The sequence below is a fragment of the Dendrobates tinctorius genome, unplaced genomic scaffold (assembly GCF_039654945.1).
Source record: "Dendrobates tinctorius isolate UK_male_01 unplaced genomic scaffold, ASM3965494v1 ptg000089l, whole genome shotgun sequence".
Classification (NCBI taxonomy): domain Eukaryota; kingdom Metazoa; phylum Chordata; class Amphibia; order Anura; family Dendrobatidae; genus Dendrobates; species Dendrobates tinctorius.
The window spans coordinates 12,886,474-12,905,441 of NW_027361757.1; the positions used below are offsets into that span (position 1 = coordinate 12,886,474).

At 42.1% G+C, this 18,968-nt stretch overlaps 1 protein-coding gene across 3 annotated transcripts in view; it reads left to right on the forward strand.

Annotated features, from left to right (window-relative positions):
- FAM149B1 (family with sequence similarity 149 member B1) overlaps positions 1–18,585 on the forward strand; it is a 68,013-nt gene extending 49,428 nt beyond the window's left edge. The window contains exons 12-15 of one of the 3 annotated variants that reach the window (XM_073585828.1): positions 2,266–2,386; positions 8,148–8,229; positions 10,001–10,120; positions 17,595–18,585. In XM_073585828.1, the coding sequence (XP_073441929.1) occupies positions 2,266–2,386; positions 8,148–8,229; positions 10,001–10,120; positions 17,595–17,635 (364 nt within the window). In that variant the 3' untranslated portion in view covers positions 17,636–18,585. Of the gene's footprint in view, positions 1–2,265; positions 2,387–3,904; positions 3,977–8,147; positions 8,230–10,000; positions 10,121–17,594 lie in introns of those variants that run through there. The other 2 variants (XR_012234182.1, XM_073585830.1) reach the window with 2 other exon arrangements.
- Positions 18,586–18,968: the final 383 nt, after the last annotated feature.

The window sequence follows — 18,968 nt, forward strand, 5'->3', positions numbered from 1 at the left end:
TTCTGGGTCTCATGTCAGTGACAGATCCATGGATCTTACCAGAGGTTCCAGACCTACTCTCCCAGGGACCAGTGGTCCACTCTCAGGTGGAGGGCTTCCATCTGGCAGCCTGGATTTTGAGAGGGCGCTACTGAGTCACCAGGGATTCTCACCAGGGTTAGTCTCCACCCTGTTGAAAAGTAGGAAACCTATAACATCCCAAATCTACGGTAAACGTGGAAAAAGTTCCTAGGCTTCCTGGGGGAGCCTTTGGGGGATGTAGCTCCAGTGGGACCTATCCTAGAGTTCCTTCAGTCGGGGATGCAACTCGGGTTGGCCACTGGCACCCTCGGGGTCCAGGTCTCAGCTCTGGGGGCCCTGTATGGCTGCGGCCTAGCGGCCAATAGGTGGGTGCCCTGGTTCATAAAGTCTTGTGGCAGATGGAGGCCGGTCATTATCCCAAAGATAACACCCTGGGACCTGAATCTAGTCTTAGAGGCTTTAACCAAAGATCCCTTTGAACCATTACATGAACTGTCACCAAAACTACTCACATTTAAAACTGTATTATTGGTAGCCTTAACATTGGCCCGTAGAGTGAGTGACCTACAAGCTCTATCTATATGCCCTCCATATACACAGATCTTGGATGACAGAGTGGTTCTAAGACCAGACCCGGCCTATCTCCCTAAGGTGGTCCAAAACTTTCATAGGACTCAAGAGATCTCCTTGCCATCTTTCTGTAATAATCCTAAAAACCCTGGGGAGCAAAAGTTCCATACATTGGACGTAAAGAGAGCCATATTACAATATATGTCAATAACTAGTCAGTGGAGGAAAGATCAGTCCCTGTTTGTAGCTTTTCAGGGTAGTAGAAAAGGGTACGGGGTAGCTAAGAGTAACATTGCCAGATGGATCAGGGAGGCCATTGTGTTATCCTACTCTGCAAGTGGCGCTCCGGTTCCAGAAGAAATCAAGGCTCACTCCACCAGAGCCGTGGCTGCCTCCTGGGCAGAGAAGGCTGAGGTATCGATTGAGCAGATTTGTAAAGCCGCTACTTGGTCCTCACCTTCGACCTTTTTTAAGCACTACCGGCTTGATCTATCTTCCTCTACTGACCTAACCTTTGGTAGAAGGGTGCTGCAAGCAGTGGTCCCTCCCTAAGGTGTCTTATTCTACAAAAGTCATGTGTGCCGTCATGGGAGACGGGAAAACACCAAGGTTACTTACCGGTAGCCGGTTTTTCTGGAGCCCATGACGGCACCTGTATATTCCCACCCTTATCACTCCTTTGGTGTGCACTATAGTATGGGTGCTTTATTTTTAGTAAGATATAATGTGGTGATAGTTTTACCATGTGCACTAACCCGCGGAGGCCTCTCATGCTCTGTAAACCAACTGAAGCGAGGGAGAGGTACCGCCCCTTTTTATCTTCAGTAGGGTTCCTGTCCTGGCTGGGCGGATCCCCTCTCTCATTTGTGCCGTCATGGGCTCCGGAAAAACCGGCTACCGGTAAGTAACCTTGGTGTTTTTCTAACATTAAGTAAGAAATTGCATTTCCCTTAAAGGATTCTGATAAAGTGATGTCATATCACAAATAAATGACATCACTATGATTGCTAGTGACCTCTGACCTATGGTGTCCTATACCTTCCAAAGAATGAAGGACTCAGCCCTTCTGAATAATTGTGTTAAAGGGAATCTGTCGCCAGTTTTTTGTTTCATCTGAGAGCATCATAATGTAGAGGTATAGACCCTGATTCCAGTCATGTCACTTGCTGAGCTACTTGCTGTAGTTTTACCAAAATCCCTGTTTTATCTGCTGCAGATCTACCAGTTCTCTGAATGCTGAGCTCTGTATAACCCTGCCAATAAAGCTGCCAATCAGTGATATGTGTACATTGTGCATAGGCATAAAGCTACCAATCAGTTGTGCGGGTGGAGTTATATAGAGCTCATGAACATGGAGGACAACATGGCTGCAAGTTTACTTGTCAGCGAGTAATAATTTCCTGCTGATAAAACAGTGATTTTATCAAAACTACCACAGGCAGCCCAGTATGTGACATATTGCTGGAATCAGGGTCTCTGTATCTACATTATGCTGCTCTCAGATAAGGTGGTAAAATCCTTGTGCCAGTTTCCTTTTAATTCACTTTTCTGAGTACTAGGAATCGCCCCCTGAGCTTGGCTAAGTGTCCCATTCTTGTAAATCCCCATTGGTGAGGTTGCCCGCCGTTTGTTGTGTACCTAATAACAGGTTCTTGTGTATTTTGGGGAGAACAGTCAGACCGCCAATGACCAGCTGCCCTGCTCTCCTGTTCCATTTAACCGGAATAATCTCCTACCACCAATAGGAACCTCAGATACCGACTACCACAACTTGCCTGGATCGCAGAGACAAACGGTAAGTGCAGGATGTCTCACTTTCTGGACATTTCATGATGAGCATAGATAAAATCCTGGAATAGTGCACGGCCATGGTAGTGGTAGGGGGGGACGTGTCTTTCGGATAGCACTCGGGAACTAATATTTTTTCATCAGTATGTGTGTGTATATATATATATATATATATATTAGAGTGAAATGGATGTCATCGTTGTGAATACAGATTGCCGTACTGTGCCTGTGCCAACTGCGCAGTGTACTGTAGATGCTGCTTTACCTAGAAATCATTGGCACGCCAAACAAACGTGGCACACCAAATTGTGACGTGTCTACATTTATGTTCTCAATGGTGTGTCTCCATTACATAATAACTTCTGTGTTCTCAGTGGAAAGAAGGGAATACACTGCTGCAAGATACCATAAAGGATCAGGCATGTTGAAATTCACTATGCCTGATCCTTTTTTTCTCCTTGAAGTCCTCTGTGAGAGAAGAGCATTGAGCCGGTAGGGATACATGGAAACCTTTCAGTCTAAATGTCGCGTTGAAAAACCTGACTTTGACCCATGATCCTGTAGGGAGGAACCTGTCCTGATAGCACAGTATGCAGTCTGGGAAGCCGTGATGGGAATAGCTATCGAGATGCACTCAAAAGTAGAGTTACTCTTGTACCGTAGGAAATGAATGGGAGATCACTAACTGTATAATCATGGACAGAAACGCACCCTGTTAGCACTGTATGCAGGCTGTTGAAGCCGGGCAGAGTACCGCTAATTTTATTGTGCACATTTTTGTACAATTGTGAACTATTATCAAGGGCATGATTGGGTTTGGGTTTAATTTTTAATTAAAAAAAAAAAAAAAAAAAAAAAAAAAAAAAGAAAAACCAATGCCTTACAGGGAGCCAAACGCATTTCCTGCAGGTCCATATAATGATCTAATACTTGCTGACATGACAGGCTACATTATGGATTGGTCAGGAGTTTGGGGCCATGCTGGACTACATTCAGTATTAAACTTGTCACCGAAAAAGAAAAAATCTGCAGTATTCACATGATCACCTTTTCCCTTCATAACGCAGCGCAATTATAGGTGTTACATTGGAACATATACCGTAACACTGATCTCCACTGTCAGCAATGTTCCCCTGCTGTGTCTCCATTACTATTGGCATTGATGCAGAGGTAGTGTGGATGGATTTGCAGTGGCCAGGGGTCAGTAGTCTGTGGCCTCTGGATGGGAGTCCTGAGAACCGCTTTTTACTTGATGGCATCCTCAGATCCTCTTTTGATTAGCTGTCTTGCCGCAACCTCATCACATAACGTCGTGCTAAAAGAAGAGCTGGGAAGTAGGAGGCTAGAGTTCACAGGGCGCCCGTCTGACGGCCACAGATTACTGACCGAACAGAAGAACCAAGTCTTGCAAATCAGTTTTCACCACCCCTACCTGGAGTCGCCATCTCTGTCTCCTGATTGCATGTAATAGCAGTAGCTTCCAAGTTCTGATCTGTTAAGTCCCTGAAATGTTTTACTTCTACAGATGGTATGAGTTATTGTGTGACACAGTGGCAAAGTATAGCAGCAGCTCCCCTTAGGTATGCTGCACTGGCATGTGAGTACAATCCTGTGTGATACTGTCATGTGCAGCATTTTCCTTTTTCAGTTAGAATGCTATGTGCACTTTTACCACCAGATTTTATTCCGTAAGTGCATCTAAAACAAAACAATTATACAAACAGGCTCGGTTAAAAAAAAATCCTCCCATTTTGTGTATGCAGCTCTTTTTCAGATCTGTGTGTCTCCGTGGTTACAGACTACAAACAAACCCTCCGTGTGGTCTGATGGCGTGGTAATGTGTTCTTTGCTCTCCTCTGCCCCCTCTTTTAGCCAAATCATGTACAGTAGAGTTTGAGACAAATTACGGTAAGACAGGAATGCAGAAGCCAACATACAGCTTGTTTGTAGTCTGTATCCATGGAGATGCATAGGTCTGCAGATTAGCTGAGTACGTAAAAGAGAATATTTAGATGACAATTTGGAAAGCTGCTTTATCTTTTATATCTTGGATGTATTGCAGCAATAAAAATGGTTGAAAAAGTGAAACTAGCCTTTAAACTCATTTCATCTCTGTATTTATGACTATTGACAATGTTTCTTTTTTTTTTTTTTTTTAGTTTAGTGTTGTCCATTCCAGTGTCTAAATCAAAAATGTAATCAATCATTACGGTATAAATCTTGTGATCACTAGATGACATTAAAGACCAATACTTCATTTTCACATAATTGGAAACCACTCATCTTACACAGGGCCAAACTTCTTCTGACCGTGCACATGCTCGCTGGGCTGACAGCTATTCCTGCCGAGACCATAAACATGCAAGCTCCACCAGGCGAGCATGCTTCTCACAATCAGCGGGAGAAGGGGGATAAGTGAACAAGTCTGATGCCTCACTTAAGGGTTATGTGTCCGTTTTTCATGGATGTGTTCTTTTTTTTCCCGAACAGAACACCTACCCATTATGCCCAGTGTGTGGTTCACATGTACATTTTATTTTTTTTTTTTTACAGCCAGGTGTCTGCACAGAAAAAAAATAAGAAACGTCCATTTTTAATCCAAATCATAGGTCAAAATGAACCATACAAGTCTATGCATCCTTGGTAAAGGATCGATATTGACTTGTATGATCGCTACTTCCCATAGGTGGCAGTAGAGTTCTACTCCTCTTTCTCTCTGAAGAGGCATTTTGCATATTTAATTTCTAAGGGCAGCATGCATGGCATATAAGTCTCCTCACTCTGACATGCTAGGCCACTCTCCACAAGGAGAAACACTACCCCCAATGCAGTTTCTGACACTGTAATGTATAGGAGAGAGAAAATGTACATAGTTATTAATGATGAATATATATTAAAAAAAATCACTCATGAAACACTGATGGTAGGAAGTAACATACGGACCGAACTCTATTGAAAATCAGACCTTTTTTTTTTGCCTACAAGAAAAATCACTGATATCTGAATATGGCCAGAAACCCACTTTTTTCTCAAGTTATGCTACATCAAGTCTAAATCTGTAGCAAATCTGTTGTAAAACCATTGATACAGACTGGGAAGACTTGTAACTAGATCATAAAGGAGCAATCATAGAAATCAGTAGGATGAAGGAGAATCTTCTAAGCCATGAAAACACCATGTGATCACATCATTACTTTGGCACTAGATACTGTGATATTTTGGTTAGAGAAAACTTTAATACTTCTCAGGCCTCATTCACACGTCTGCTTTTTTGCATCCCTGAAAAATTGACCATTTTTCATCATTGTGTTGGATCTGATTTTCAGCCATTTTTGCTCTTTGTGTCTGTTTTCAACACCAGAACGGCACTTGCTTTTGTCGTATGCAAAAAAAAAGTCAGACATACGGTCTATAAAACCCACACATGTGAACAACCCCCTACACTATAAATGAGAACGTTTTCGCTCCAGAAAAACACAGTTGAGCTGTTTATTTGTACATGGAGTCTTTGTGCAGCGTTTTCTGAGCTAAACCTCCAAGTTTTTGAGGAGCTTTGCATTGTCAAGGAGGTATTTGGGGAGTCTCTGCTCAAAAAAACACTAAAGAAAACCCCAGGGTGTACGTTGTATATAAAAATCACATATTTTAATGAGGCCCTAAAGGCGTTATCACACAAAATGGCAGAGCAGTTAACCAGTATCTGGTACTAATCTCTTTGCTCCATGGTCACAGAGCGAGATACATATGTAGATGTATAGGGAACTTGTCTGGAAGATATTACTTATCCAGCTAGTGGTGGCTCTATGGGTCATAGAGCAGTAGTAAAAATGATACCTGTCTTTTAGTAATTTGATGTAACATTGCTGAAGAAAATGTAGCTTGAGGCCACCTACAAAATAGCCTGAAAATGCACTGAGGAGGTGCCAAAGTACTCTGACTGCATCAGCAGGCCACCAACGCACTTCCAGGCTTTGCATGTGATTTAAAAAGCCAAATTCTTTGCAATAGCACAACAGATTACTACAAGACCGGTATCATTTGTATTGCTATGTACATGTATTCTTACTTGTAGCAGCAAATCTACTTCTTTAAAAAAAAGTTATAAAAGCAGTAAATCATGCTGCTCCTGTTATTCAGCCCTTGTACCATGATTAATAGCTCCTGCCTAGTATAATGTCCCCCCCCACTCACACACACAGTGTGCTGCCCCTAGGCCACCATCCAGAGAATGATTCCCCCACACAGTTTGATGGTTATACAGCCCCCCACCACACAGTATGATAGACCCTACAGCTCTCCACACACCGTATCATGTCACCATAGTCCTCTACACAGTATTATAGCCCCCAAATCCCCTGCATAGTATACTGGACCTCACAGCCTCCATGCACAGGATGATGTCCCCTACACCGTATAATGGCCCCCAATGATAAACACCACAGTCCCTATGCACAGTGTAAAGCCCACAGCACCCCCCTCCCCACACAGTCTAACAACCCCACAACCACCCACACATGGTATGATGGCCCCCAAAGCCTGCCACACACACTGTATGATGGCCCCCCAAAGCCTGCCACACACACGGTATGATGGCCCCCCAAAGCCTGCCACACACAGTATGATGGCCCCCCAAAGCCTGCCACACATGGTATGATGGCCCCCAAAGCCTTCCACACACACGGTATGATGGCCCCCCAAAGCCTGCCACACACGGTATGATGGCCCCCCAAAGCCTGCCACACACGGTATGATGGCCCCCCAAAGCCTGCCACACACGGTATGATGGCCCCCCAAAGCCTGCCACACACGGTATGATGGCCCCCCAAAGCCTGACACACACACGGTATGATGGCCCCCAAAGCCTGACACACACACACGTGATGATGGCCCCCAAAGCCTGACACACACACACGTGATGATGGCCCCCAAAGCCTGCCACACACACGGTATGATGGCCCCCCAAAGCCTGCCACACACACGGTATGATGGCCCCCAAAGCCTGACACACACACACACGTGATGATGGCCCCCAAAACCTGCCACACACACGGTATGATGGCCTCCCAAAGCCTGCCACACACTCGGTATGATGGCCTCCCAAAGCCTGCCACACACACGGTATGATGGCCCACAGTTTCCACCAACTATTGACAAATAAAAGAAAATAGATCTTCTTGCCTAGCCGCGCTTCCCGATACATTACTCCAGTCTTTGCAGTATGAGGACACCGACTCCTTACCTCTTGCACGGTCTTGTAACGTCTTCGCACCTGCTGCACGGAGACTCGCCCGAATGGTGAAAGACAGAGCCAACGGCTCCTTTCCACCATTTTCATCACCGGTGTTTGCATTCTGAGGATGCAGATACCGGTGAAATTGAAACGCCGGACTGGGAGAGGTTTAGGCTGGATAGTAAAAGCCAAAGGGTTGGCTGTGGCCCATGGGTTGCACTTTACCCAGGTCTGCGCTACAGCATATAAAGTTTGATTAGTACAATCGTTCTGAGAGGTGCCCTTAAAGGGGTTGGTGACTTTTATCTATTCTATCAACCTTATCCAATTGAAAAAAACAATTTTCTCATTAGCTATTGGTAAAATAATGTGCCCAACCCCTTTATTTTTATATGTTGAGGTCATTTTTCATTTCAAAGGTGCTTGAATGTGTGTCCATGCATGTGTATGATCTCCTGTCTCTGCTGTCTTTGTATACTTATAAGTGATAATTTTGTTTTATTGTCAGGGGACAGTAACATACTATTTATTTCCGCAGCCAGATGATGTTATGGGAAGGTCCTTTATCATTTCTAAACGCCTAAATCCACTTCAATCCAGAAGAGGCTCTGAAGGAATAGGTGATGTAAAAATTCTGTTTTCTGTTTGAATAATATGTCCACAGTTCTTAATGGTTGACATTAGTTAGAAGTGGGACTTAAATGATTTTCCCCCATCTCTGTGTCTTCCAATTAATTGTTAGTGAAGCCAGGGACGCATTGTGATACCTTTGGCTTTGGTCAGCAAAGGTATGTGCAGATGGCATTTTTTGAGAGGCTCTACTTAAAAAATGCTTGAAATATCAAGACTATTTGCATATTTTAGTCTCCAGAAGAGCACTGCATGACCTGTAAGTCTCCTTACTTGGACTTGGCACTCTACACAAGGATAAGCGTTGCCCATTATAACGATTATCAGAAGCTGATAACCTAACTAAATCAAACCTACTGCTTAGCACTGATGAGAGGCAAACCCCACGAAACGTGTCTGCAAATGGAGTTTCTGCTTAGGAAAGCTTGTTAAAGGGTTAGTATTGACTGTTAGGATTGCTACATCCAAAAGATTGAAGTAGTGGTCCAGTCCTCTCCCTCTCTGAAATGGCCATTTACAAAAACACTTGAAAGACTCTTCTCTATTTATTTCTACTATAAATCCACTTTGCTGTTCATATGTTCAGTCCTTTGTAGGTTTGCAAAAACACCTAGTGGGAAAAAAAAAGTATGTATTTCTGTGAAGCAGCGCCTCATGGGATCCCCTGTAAACTGGGCACTGTCCAATCAAATGACTGCAAAAAAAAACGCTTTAAAAAAACCCACAAACTCTTCAAGATCACCTAAGGAAACAAAAAAAACCCTCTGTATTCACATAAAACCTACCAAAAGCAGCACTTCCTAAAGTGATTTCCACTACCTACTGACACAAAACTTTGTGCATATACCCATAGGGTGCTTTCACACTGCATTTTTGAACCTGTATGTTCGACCCCTCCCGCAAAATGGGATTTGGGCATACATGCCGATGTGGGCCATAGTCTATAATGAAGCAGACAGTGAATTGATGCTCTGTCATACATCATTTTAGGGCGTATATGCCTACTGGAGGCAGACCCCCAGACGTAGTAGACTGCATTCTGGGTGTCTGTCCCCAGTAGTTGTATAAGCCCAAGAACGATGCACTACAGAGCACGCATTCATTGTGTCGCCACCATTATTTTCTATGGCCTCCTTTGGCGCAAATTCCCGAATCCCATTTTCTACATAATCCCCAACAAGACTAATGAATGGGTGCCAAAAAGCAGTGTGAAAGCACCAAGTTGGATCTCCACCAATTAAAATCAGCTTAACCCCCCCACCACCACCACCACCATGGGATACAAATTATTTTACATGGAGAAACTGCAGTCACACATGTCCTCTTCTTCATGGAAAAATGCAGGAGCACATAGATGGCTTTAGTCCGCTAGAGTAGCTATTTGCCGCACCACTCACACTGTGTTTGTGGTCCATGTCGGGTGCACGCACTCAGAAGGTATGTGCCCAACAGTGGTCACTGTCAAGTCGAATATTCATAAACGATCCATTGTAGGTCCTATATACTGAATATTATATATTTCCCTGCAGTGTCCTTTTCTATTAGAAAGAACAGTCTGCTGCTCTTTCCTATAGTAAAGCAAATTGTTTGTAGTCACAGACCGGCCCGCCGGAGGCCGAACAGTCACTTTGTGCCTCTGTCTGGTGAATGGGAGTCTAAGGGGAACGTTAGAGTATACGATGGGAAAAACTCCGGATGTAGCCTGAGGGGGGAGTGGATTAGGTAACTAGAATGCGCTTCTGATTCTTCTTCTGCCTACAGATTCCATTGGTATTGGAGTAACTGGCATTGGATTAAGTATTGCAAGCTCCTCAGCCATTTCACTACAAATGGGACAATCCATACATGAGAAAAACGAAGACAGGGATGATTCACTCTCAGGTCAGTAAAATGACAGCACTGCAATAACTCTGGACCATTAAAAGGGTTGTTTCCACAAAGTACATTTTGTACAATAGATCTTGGAATAATAATAATTTCCACACATTATACAGACATTACAGCACTGGATCACAGCTGCTGCTTTTTGTGAGGTAAGTGTTTTTCCTCAAAGAAATAATCATGTAATCCTATGCTGTCCTGAGTCTCTGACTGTGATGCAGGCTCGCAAGCAGAGCCCGCATCATTCCCGGCAGATGATGGCTGCATTATTCAGCAGTGGGTGGAGCAGCCTGTTAAATGCTGCTGTCAGTCACTGACATTGGCATTTAATGCATGCTGACAGGAGGAGATCATTTTATGCACCCATCGGTGCGATCTCAGGGCTCAGATGGCGAACCATGAAAGGTGGGGTCTGCTGAACACCCTCGTGCCTGTCATTACAGTACTCCTGTAACTGGCGTTCATAGGAGACAGTGATTTTTGTTATACATATTTCCATCTCCAATAACCCAATTTAATTACGGGTTCCCATAGGACACATGAATAAATAACCGAAAAAGAAAGATATGTGCCAAGAACAAAATACAACATCCGTACAAAATTAATTTTATTAGATAAATTAAAATTTATATAAGCAATACTATTAAACAAAAGCCGAAAAAGACAGACACGGATAACTAAAAATTTGTGGGTGAGCTCATCAAAAAAGTTTCACAAGTTGTTAGGAACGGCGGAATGCACTAAATAAAAATAAATAATAAAGTGCGTTCGCCGCTCGGGGTCCACCGTGCAGTAGATGTTACACCACTGCTAGGTGATGACAGACAAGCAATATGGCGATATAATGCGCACAGGTTAGACTTCACCCAAAGTGCGCAGAGCGGGCTCTGTTCACACACAGAGGCGCCGCAACATAAACATACAAAAACACTGAGCCTGTTAGTATCACAGGCCTCAGGTAAATGCACACACGGTATAAGGTCACAGGAGCAGGACCTAAGACAGAGGAGCTGTGTCCATCTAGACCTACCATGTGTGCGGCGTCGCTACTGCGAGCGCCAAGAAGGGCTGCAACTGCAGCGCGGCGTAGAACACTGCCGCAGGACGACACAGCTACAAAGCAGGCGCAATGTCGGACGCTAGCGCAGAGGTGCGGTGTGCACAGTGGCCTAAGGCTTGCCACTGACAGGCGCTGACTGCTGAACTAATTCCCTATCCACATGCGTAATATCAGATGGAAGGGGTTTCTTAATGAGTCAGTCACCAGAATCATACATCCATCACCATTCACACATAGCAAGTATAGTCTATACTAGCGCCCAGCCGAATGGTCATGCGCGTTTTTTATAGCCGTGCGGGACCTTCCAGATCTCCGAGATGGACCAATGAGATCTGGAGCAGGACCTGGGCACATGACTCCCGATCTCCAATGGGAGATCGTCTTATGAGCATGCCCAGTATGAGCACAGAGGAACTTAGTCTCTGGAGTGGTCTGCTGCAAAGTAATCTTCTCTGCAGTAGACAGCAGGAGACCGCAAAATGTGAGGCTCTGGATTCCTGCAGAGCAGACGCAGAAACCTGATGCCTAACACAAGTACATGTGTACATGATTGCACTGTTTATAGGTTACCATGCAAAGACAATGTGTAAACTGGTTAATCCTAATAATGCATGTACATGAAACTTTGTGTTCAATCAATTTGATGGTGCATAGGTAATTGATGAAGCAGTGGTTAACCACCTGTCGGGGCTACTGGTGGGTGAGCTGATTAATCTCATTCTTCCTTTGTGTGTACGTCTGTATATAACCATGTGGTTTAATTATTGGATATGATTATATACATACTTTGATTTTACATACCAGAAAAGGAATTACCTATGCACCATCAAATTGATGGAATACAAAGTGTGACAGTCACTGGTAAGGTAATAGAGGGGAAGATATGTGTCATTGAGCTTAATGGCGTTAAGTTAAAGTTGCATAAAGGGCTGGTTTCATGTGGACCTTCATAGAGCCGGTGGGAGGAGGTCCACTTTATCCCCACTGGCAGAGCTGCCAGGACCTGTGTGGTGTCATGATCCTGTGATCAGTCACATGATGGGAATAGTCATATGGTCTATGGTTTAAGTAAATGGTCTCTACAGCAGTCTGGGTTCAGCTGACCTGGAGAGAGGAGTCTCCAGTGTCTTTGTGGCTTGTCGAGCATAGACTGAACCTGTGTTGCTCTAGAGCGGGGTGCCTCCCGCAACGTATGGACTGTGTTGCAGCGTTTTATTTTCTTTGTTGTTTTTCCTGTTTTAGCCGGAAAGGCTAAGTTTATTTTCCACACTTGTTGTTTTATGCTGCCTTAAAAATAAACCAACAAGGATTTAAAGAGACAGTGTTCCCATTTTCTACCTCCATATACCGTCACGTGAGTTGAACTACCACAAAAGTTTCATGGAGGATTTTAATTTATCTAATACAATATCAGTAAAAACATGAATTTTATTTTGTTCCCGGCACATCTTTTTTTTTTTTTTGGTTATTTTTTTGGTTATTCATAGCAATACCGTGGTATTGCTGTGAATAGTACTAGCGCTCAGATGATCGCAGGTTGAAGTCCCCTAAGTGGACATAAAGTACAGTAAAAAGTAAAAAAAAATGTTTTTAAGAATGAAAAAATATAAAAGTTTAAATCACCCCCTCTTTTTACATTCAGCCGGTGAAAATATTGGCGATGTGTTCAATACTTATTTAAGTAAATATGCGTGTAAACGTGCTATTGACATGAAATTCTCACCAGATATCCATAACAACCCATCCTATCCGCATAAACTTATTTATTGAAATATGCCTAATACTATTTCCTGTGTCATTTCACACTGTTATACAGAATTTATGGACATCCATGGTTTGATTTCTTTGCCTGTGGATCGGATGGGTTGTTGCCGACATCTGGTGAGAATTTCATGTCAATAGCTCCTATAGAAATATATTTATTTAGAAAATTGGTGACATGTTCAATACTTATTGCACACGCTATATTTGGTATCACTGTGTTCGTAAAACTCTGATCAAAATATAAAATAAATCAATCCGATTGGTAAATGACTTAACAAGAAAAAAAAAAAATTAAAGCCAGGATAATGTTTTTTGTAATAAAAGGCGATCAAACATTGTATCTACCCCAACAAGGTATCGTTAAAAACGTCAGTCACCTCAGGGCTCCAAAAAACATTCCTCACAGCCCCCTATCCCGAAAATTGAAAATGTTACAGGCCTAGGAAAATAGCAACACAACCAAAATTTTTTTTTTTTTTTTTTTTTTTTAGTTCTACAAGTTTGATTTTTTTTTTCTTCTAAAATTATGCTTGTTTGGCATCTGTGTAATTGTACTAACCTAGAGAATCATATTGACACGTCAGTTTTACCGTGTAACGAACATTGCAAGTAGAAAACCCCAAAAACAGTATTGGAATTGTACTTTTTTTTGCAATTTTAACGCACTTGAAATTTTTTCCCCGCTTTCCACTGCAACACATAATGTAAATGGTGTCATTCAAAAGTACAATTCATCCTGCAAAAAGCAAGCCCTCATATAGCTAGAGAATAAGAAAAAGAGCCAGCTCACCAACAATGAAGATCAGGTGCAGGGAACTCCGTCCTGGTCAGACGACTGAATCCTTGAGAAAAAAAAGAAAATGTTCCAGCTCCTTAAACTACAAATTCTTTATTGAAAACATTTCTTCCATTAAAAACATCATTGCTCTGGGACAGGTCAGACAAATGAGACAAGATGACAAAGCGACGCGTTTCGATCACAATAGGTGATCTTTGTCCAAGTTTTTTCCTCATATGGATACTTGGACAGAATAAAGATATGGCTCTTGGAGCAAGGGGAGGAAAAAACTAGAAGGGGTTAACACATCCAGTTGTGGAACTTAATTTTATTCCAAGATGTATTGATTACCATGTACTCTGTTTGTGGGACATTCCCTTTAATCACCATAAGACTAGACACAGATCTAACATTGTGGAGGAGCCTGACAGATTTGTGATTGCTTGAAATGTTAGAAGTCAGACGGAAGATAGATCTGCGGTTTTATCCATACCATAAAGTGCAAGTTTCGACAAAGCTAGTACGGAGAATTTGAAGATCCACAAAAGGTAGAACAGACAAATTTTACTTTTGAAAAAAAAAAAACCCTGTACGATTTTTATGTAGATTTTTTCCACCACATAGTATTTTCCTTTATACAAGACGCACTAATTGGTGGGATCCAATTACAATACCCTGTGTGTTGTACACAATACAAAACAAAAACATTCTCATGAAGGACATCTCAAATTTTTACTACATCTAAAATACAAAAATCGAGATGTCCTTCATGAGAATGTTTTTGTATTTAATGTATTTTTGAAAATTTGGGGGCTTTTTTTTACATGTCTGTATTGAAAATAATAATAAAAAAAAAAAAATTCACTGTGGCCATGGGGGCTTGTTTTTATGATAAAGTTAAGCTGGAGTCACACATAGCGACTCACCAGCGATCCCGACAACGATATCAATGTGTCAGGATCGCTGGTGAGTCGCTATGTGATCGCCGGTGAGCTGTCAAACAGACAGCTTCACAAGCGATCAGCACAGCGACGCCCAGCGCGCGGCATCGCTGTGTTCATTAGTTACCAGCGCGCTGATGCTGGGAGCTGGTAACTAAGGTACACATCGGGTATCTAAGGGACGCACGTCCCTTGGATACCCGATGTGTACGTTAGTTACCAGCTGATCGCTGGTCTCCCGCCTGTCACGCGGCGATGCGTGCTGGCCAGCGGGAGACAAGCGACAAAAGAAATGTCCAGCGGTTTCTTACAGCGATCAGCGATACCGGCAGGGGGGCCGGTCGCTGATCACTGTCACACAAAACTTGTGACTCAGCAGTGATCTCGCTAGCGAGATCGCTATGTGTGACGGGGCTCTTAGATTTCAACCCTATCTTTTGAATTGAAGTGTCTAATGAGCCTGCTCAAAGGTCAATGTGAAGGGAGGCGGAATAGGGTCTGCTGTCCTTTTAAGTCATGTTCTGATGACACACTCCCTTGTCCTTTCTTTGCATTAATACAGTTAGGTCCATATATATTTGGACAGAGACAACATTTTTCTAATTTTGGTTCTAGACATTACCACAATGAATTTTAAACAAAACAATTCAGATGCAGTTGAAGTTCAGACTTTCAGCTTTCATTTGAGGGTATCCACATTAAAATTGGATGAAGGGTTTAGGAGTTTCAGCTCCTTAACATGTGCCACCCTGTTTTTAAAGGGACCAAAAGTAATTGGACAATTGACTCCAAGGCTATTTCATGGACAGGTGTGGGCAATCCCTTCATTATGTCATTCTCAATTAAGCAGATAAAAGGCCTGGAGTTGATTTGAAGTGTGGTGCTTGCATTTGGAAGGTTTTGCTGTGAAGGAAATCGCGGTCAAAGGAGCTCTCCATGTCATTGAGGAGCCAGTTTTGTCACTAATTCTTGTTCCTGTACTTTATAATGTAATTATGCAAAAAATTTTAAGAATTAATAAAATTGATATATTGGAATTAATGGTTAATGCTCATGTTTCTTTGGGGGCTCTGACTGAGCCAAAATTTGGTTGATTAGCATTGGTATTTATGAGCTTACAGCTATTGGTATCTGGCAATTTTAGGGTTGAAATTTTCCATTTTGGGGTATATACATCCTAATACCTACTTTTTATTAACTCTTTATGAGGAGAGAATTAAAAAAAAAAATCTGCAATTTTTTGTTTTATGCTTTTCATCTGCTGCACAAATAGTGTTAACTTTATTCAGTGGTTTAGCATGATGACTATACTGAATTTATGCAGTTTTATGTATCATTAGTTCTTTATAATATACCATGTTTGAAAAAAAATAAAATAATATATATATATATTTTTATGTGGTCAAGTTCAGAAAGTCATAAGTTTATCAATTTTCTGGCAATGGAAGTATATTCGTTATTTTTGTGTGACAAGATAAGGTTTCTATTGGTCCCATTTTTTGGATTATCTTACTATGAAGACTTTTATTGTACTTTTTGGCAGGTGGAATGTACAAAAAAAAAAAAAGTAGTAATTCTGGATTTTTTTTCAATGCATCTCGTATTATTCAGGCTTATGTGCCCACGTTAGCGTTTTTAAACGCTCAGGAAACTGATCCCTTTCCCAGAAACCGCGCGTCTTTTTTCCGCGCATTTCTTGCACGTTTTTTGAACAAAAGACGCACGTATTTGTCGCGTTTTTTTCCGCGCGTTTCCTGGGAACATTGGAAAAGGCTAAAAACGCTCAGCAATGCGGAAATTAATAAGCATGCTGCGTTTTTAGCCGCTAAGCGATTCCTGAGCGTTTAAAAACGCATGCATTGGCACAAAAAGCCAAAAACATACAAATTAATGTGAAGCTTCTTCTTTTAAGCGTTTCTGCAGCGTCTGAGCCGGCACAAACGCTGCGGAAACGCTTAAAAAAAGCGCAGCATGGGCACACAGCCTGAATGTAACCTACGTGCTGTTTTCCTGGTGGTAGATACAATAATGAGACTACAAAATTAATTTATTTTTTTCATTTTACTACTCTTGCAACAAAAAAAACACGAGTAAAATTTTTGGGGTCATTTTTCTGAGATCTGTAAATTTATTTTTCTGTAGTCAGACTGGTATCATTTGATAACTTTTTTTGTGGAGGAGATGAAGAAAAAAAGCTACAATTCTGCCATTGTTTTTTTGCATTCCCCACAACAAATGATAGTTTTATAGTACAGGTTGATATGATTACAGTGATGCCTAAATACTAATTTTTTTTTTTTTTTTTACATTTCACAAGATATAGTGCATGCTATTTATTTTTTTTTACGGACCACATTCTGACCAAAAATAGTCATGGGAATGTCAGGGCTGTGGAGTCGGAGTCTTGGAAATTGAGGAGTTGGAGGTTTGGCTTACCGACTCCTCAGCCCTGGTGAATGTATCCGTATACAGCCAGGCAGCCTAGTAGACCATGCCTCAGGCACAATCTAGAAATCTTTGCTCTATGGCAAACCATCGCTGCTACAAGGATCCAGTGGAGTGACCATGGTCTCCCTCTGTCATACTCCTGACATGCTATGATAGCTATTGACTGTGGCATGTAACAAGTTAATTGAGCTGCTGCAAAACACTGATGTTGCTCAATTCCCTCTGCTCTGTTAGTGGGGTATTGAATGCTGTGAGGCAGTGGTAGCCCCAGAATCACGGCCCGTCACTGGTTTTCATGTCTTAATCAGAATGTGATATGTCCAATAGGACATGAAAAGTCAGGGAGCTGATGTAATGTGGTTGAAAACCAACTAAAAATACACATTCTTGCACAAAATACATGAATTTTGAAATAAAATAATGCACATTCAACTTGCTGATAAACAGTAAACTGTTTTGTGTTTTTCCTCCCTTTGTGTTCAGGAACCCCACTGCATTTTCTGATGAAGTTTCATAACCGATGAGGACTGTATCAGACTAATGTGTGATCGAACCCAAAAGACGCCAAACTTCTACATCTCTGTCAGTCACAACCAGTGGTTTTTTGGATCCATATTATCTGCCCCCACAGCTAAAGAATGGATGTGTGATCACTTACCTATACATTACGAAAACAATTGACAGCATGTAAAAATATCTATGCAAGAAAGAATTGCTCATCTCAGTCTTTATTAGCTTAGTTTAAGACTTCCACTCACAGAGAGCTGCTTCCTGCTGACCATCTCCCCGAATCCCCCATACACAGGGATGTTGGGCTGGTCTAATCTCTCCTGTCTACTCCATGAAAGAGCTGCTGCCAGAATCCACACTCCAGTGCTCACACAGGACAAAAGGATCGACACTCATGGAGATCAAACACCCTGGATCCTTCTCACCACTGATATCCTCTGTTGTGAGAGGACAGGGGAGTCAGGATGCCACAATCCAAATTAGACTATTGGTGGCATGTATGTGGGTCTCTAGCACTTAGGGTGGGTATACAAATCCTAAAAGCTTGGCCTGATTGCAGGTTTTCTGTTTTAAGACACTGTTCACATTCTGCTTGGATTATATGCACCTGAGGGATATTAGTGATGTGCCCCTAGATGCACTATTCTAAAGACTATATTTGACTGTACTAATAAGTGTGCAGCCACCAGAGCACTTTACCATATATTTCATGTTCTAAAGCAATACCTGTAGTGCAGTCATAGACCCAGCTGCTGTAAGGACCAGCATGTGTCCATGGGACCAGCCATGCTCTCAGATCTCATCACAACCATGTCACATTTTCAGAGATGAGCAGGACTGTCAGAGCTGGCACACTACCTAATAGCTTGGCATATTTAGCCAGGTTTTTGTTCATTGACTGCGTTTAGCCTTGTGTAAATATGTATTTTTATATGACCTAATAAATACTTTAATATTTATTGTATATTAGGTGTGTCTTGACAAATGGCCTCATGTACACCTACAGGTCAATTTTTATTCCATATTATGTTCAACCTTGAGAATGTATTGCTCTTGATGTTCCTTAACTTTTTATTTAGTTTCTTGCAGAGATTTGACTCCTGCAGCATTCCATAACAAGGCTTATATACTGAATACGGAGCAGTAAAAGGATGTTCTTATGTGGCAGATTTAGTGCAGAAACTTTGGGGGGAAAAAAAAAAAAAAATCTCTCCTCTACAACTGTACAGGGGTAGTTTATCCAGCATGTGCCGCAAGGAGCTCATCAGTGGGAGAATGCCAGCTGTCAGATCCCAGTAGATGCGATACCAATGACCTATCCTAAGAATAGACAACAACCCCTATATG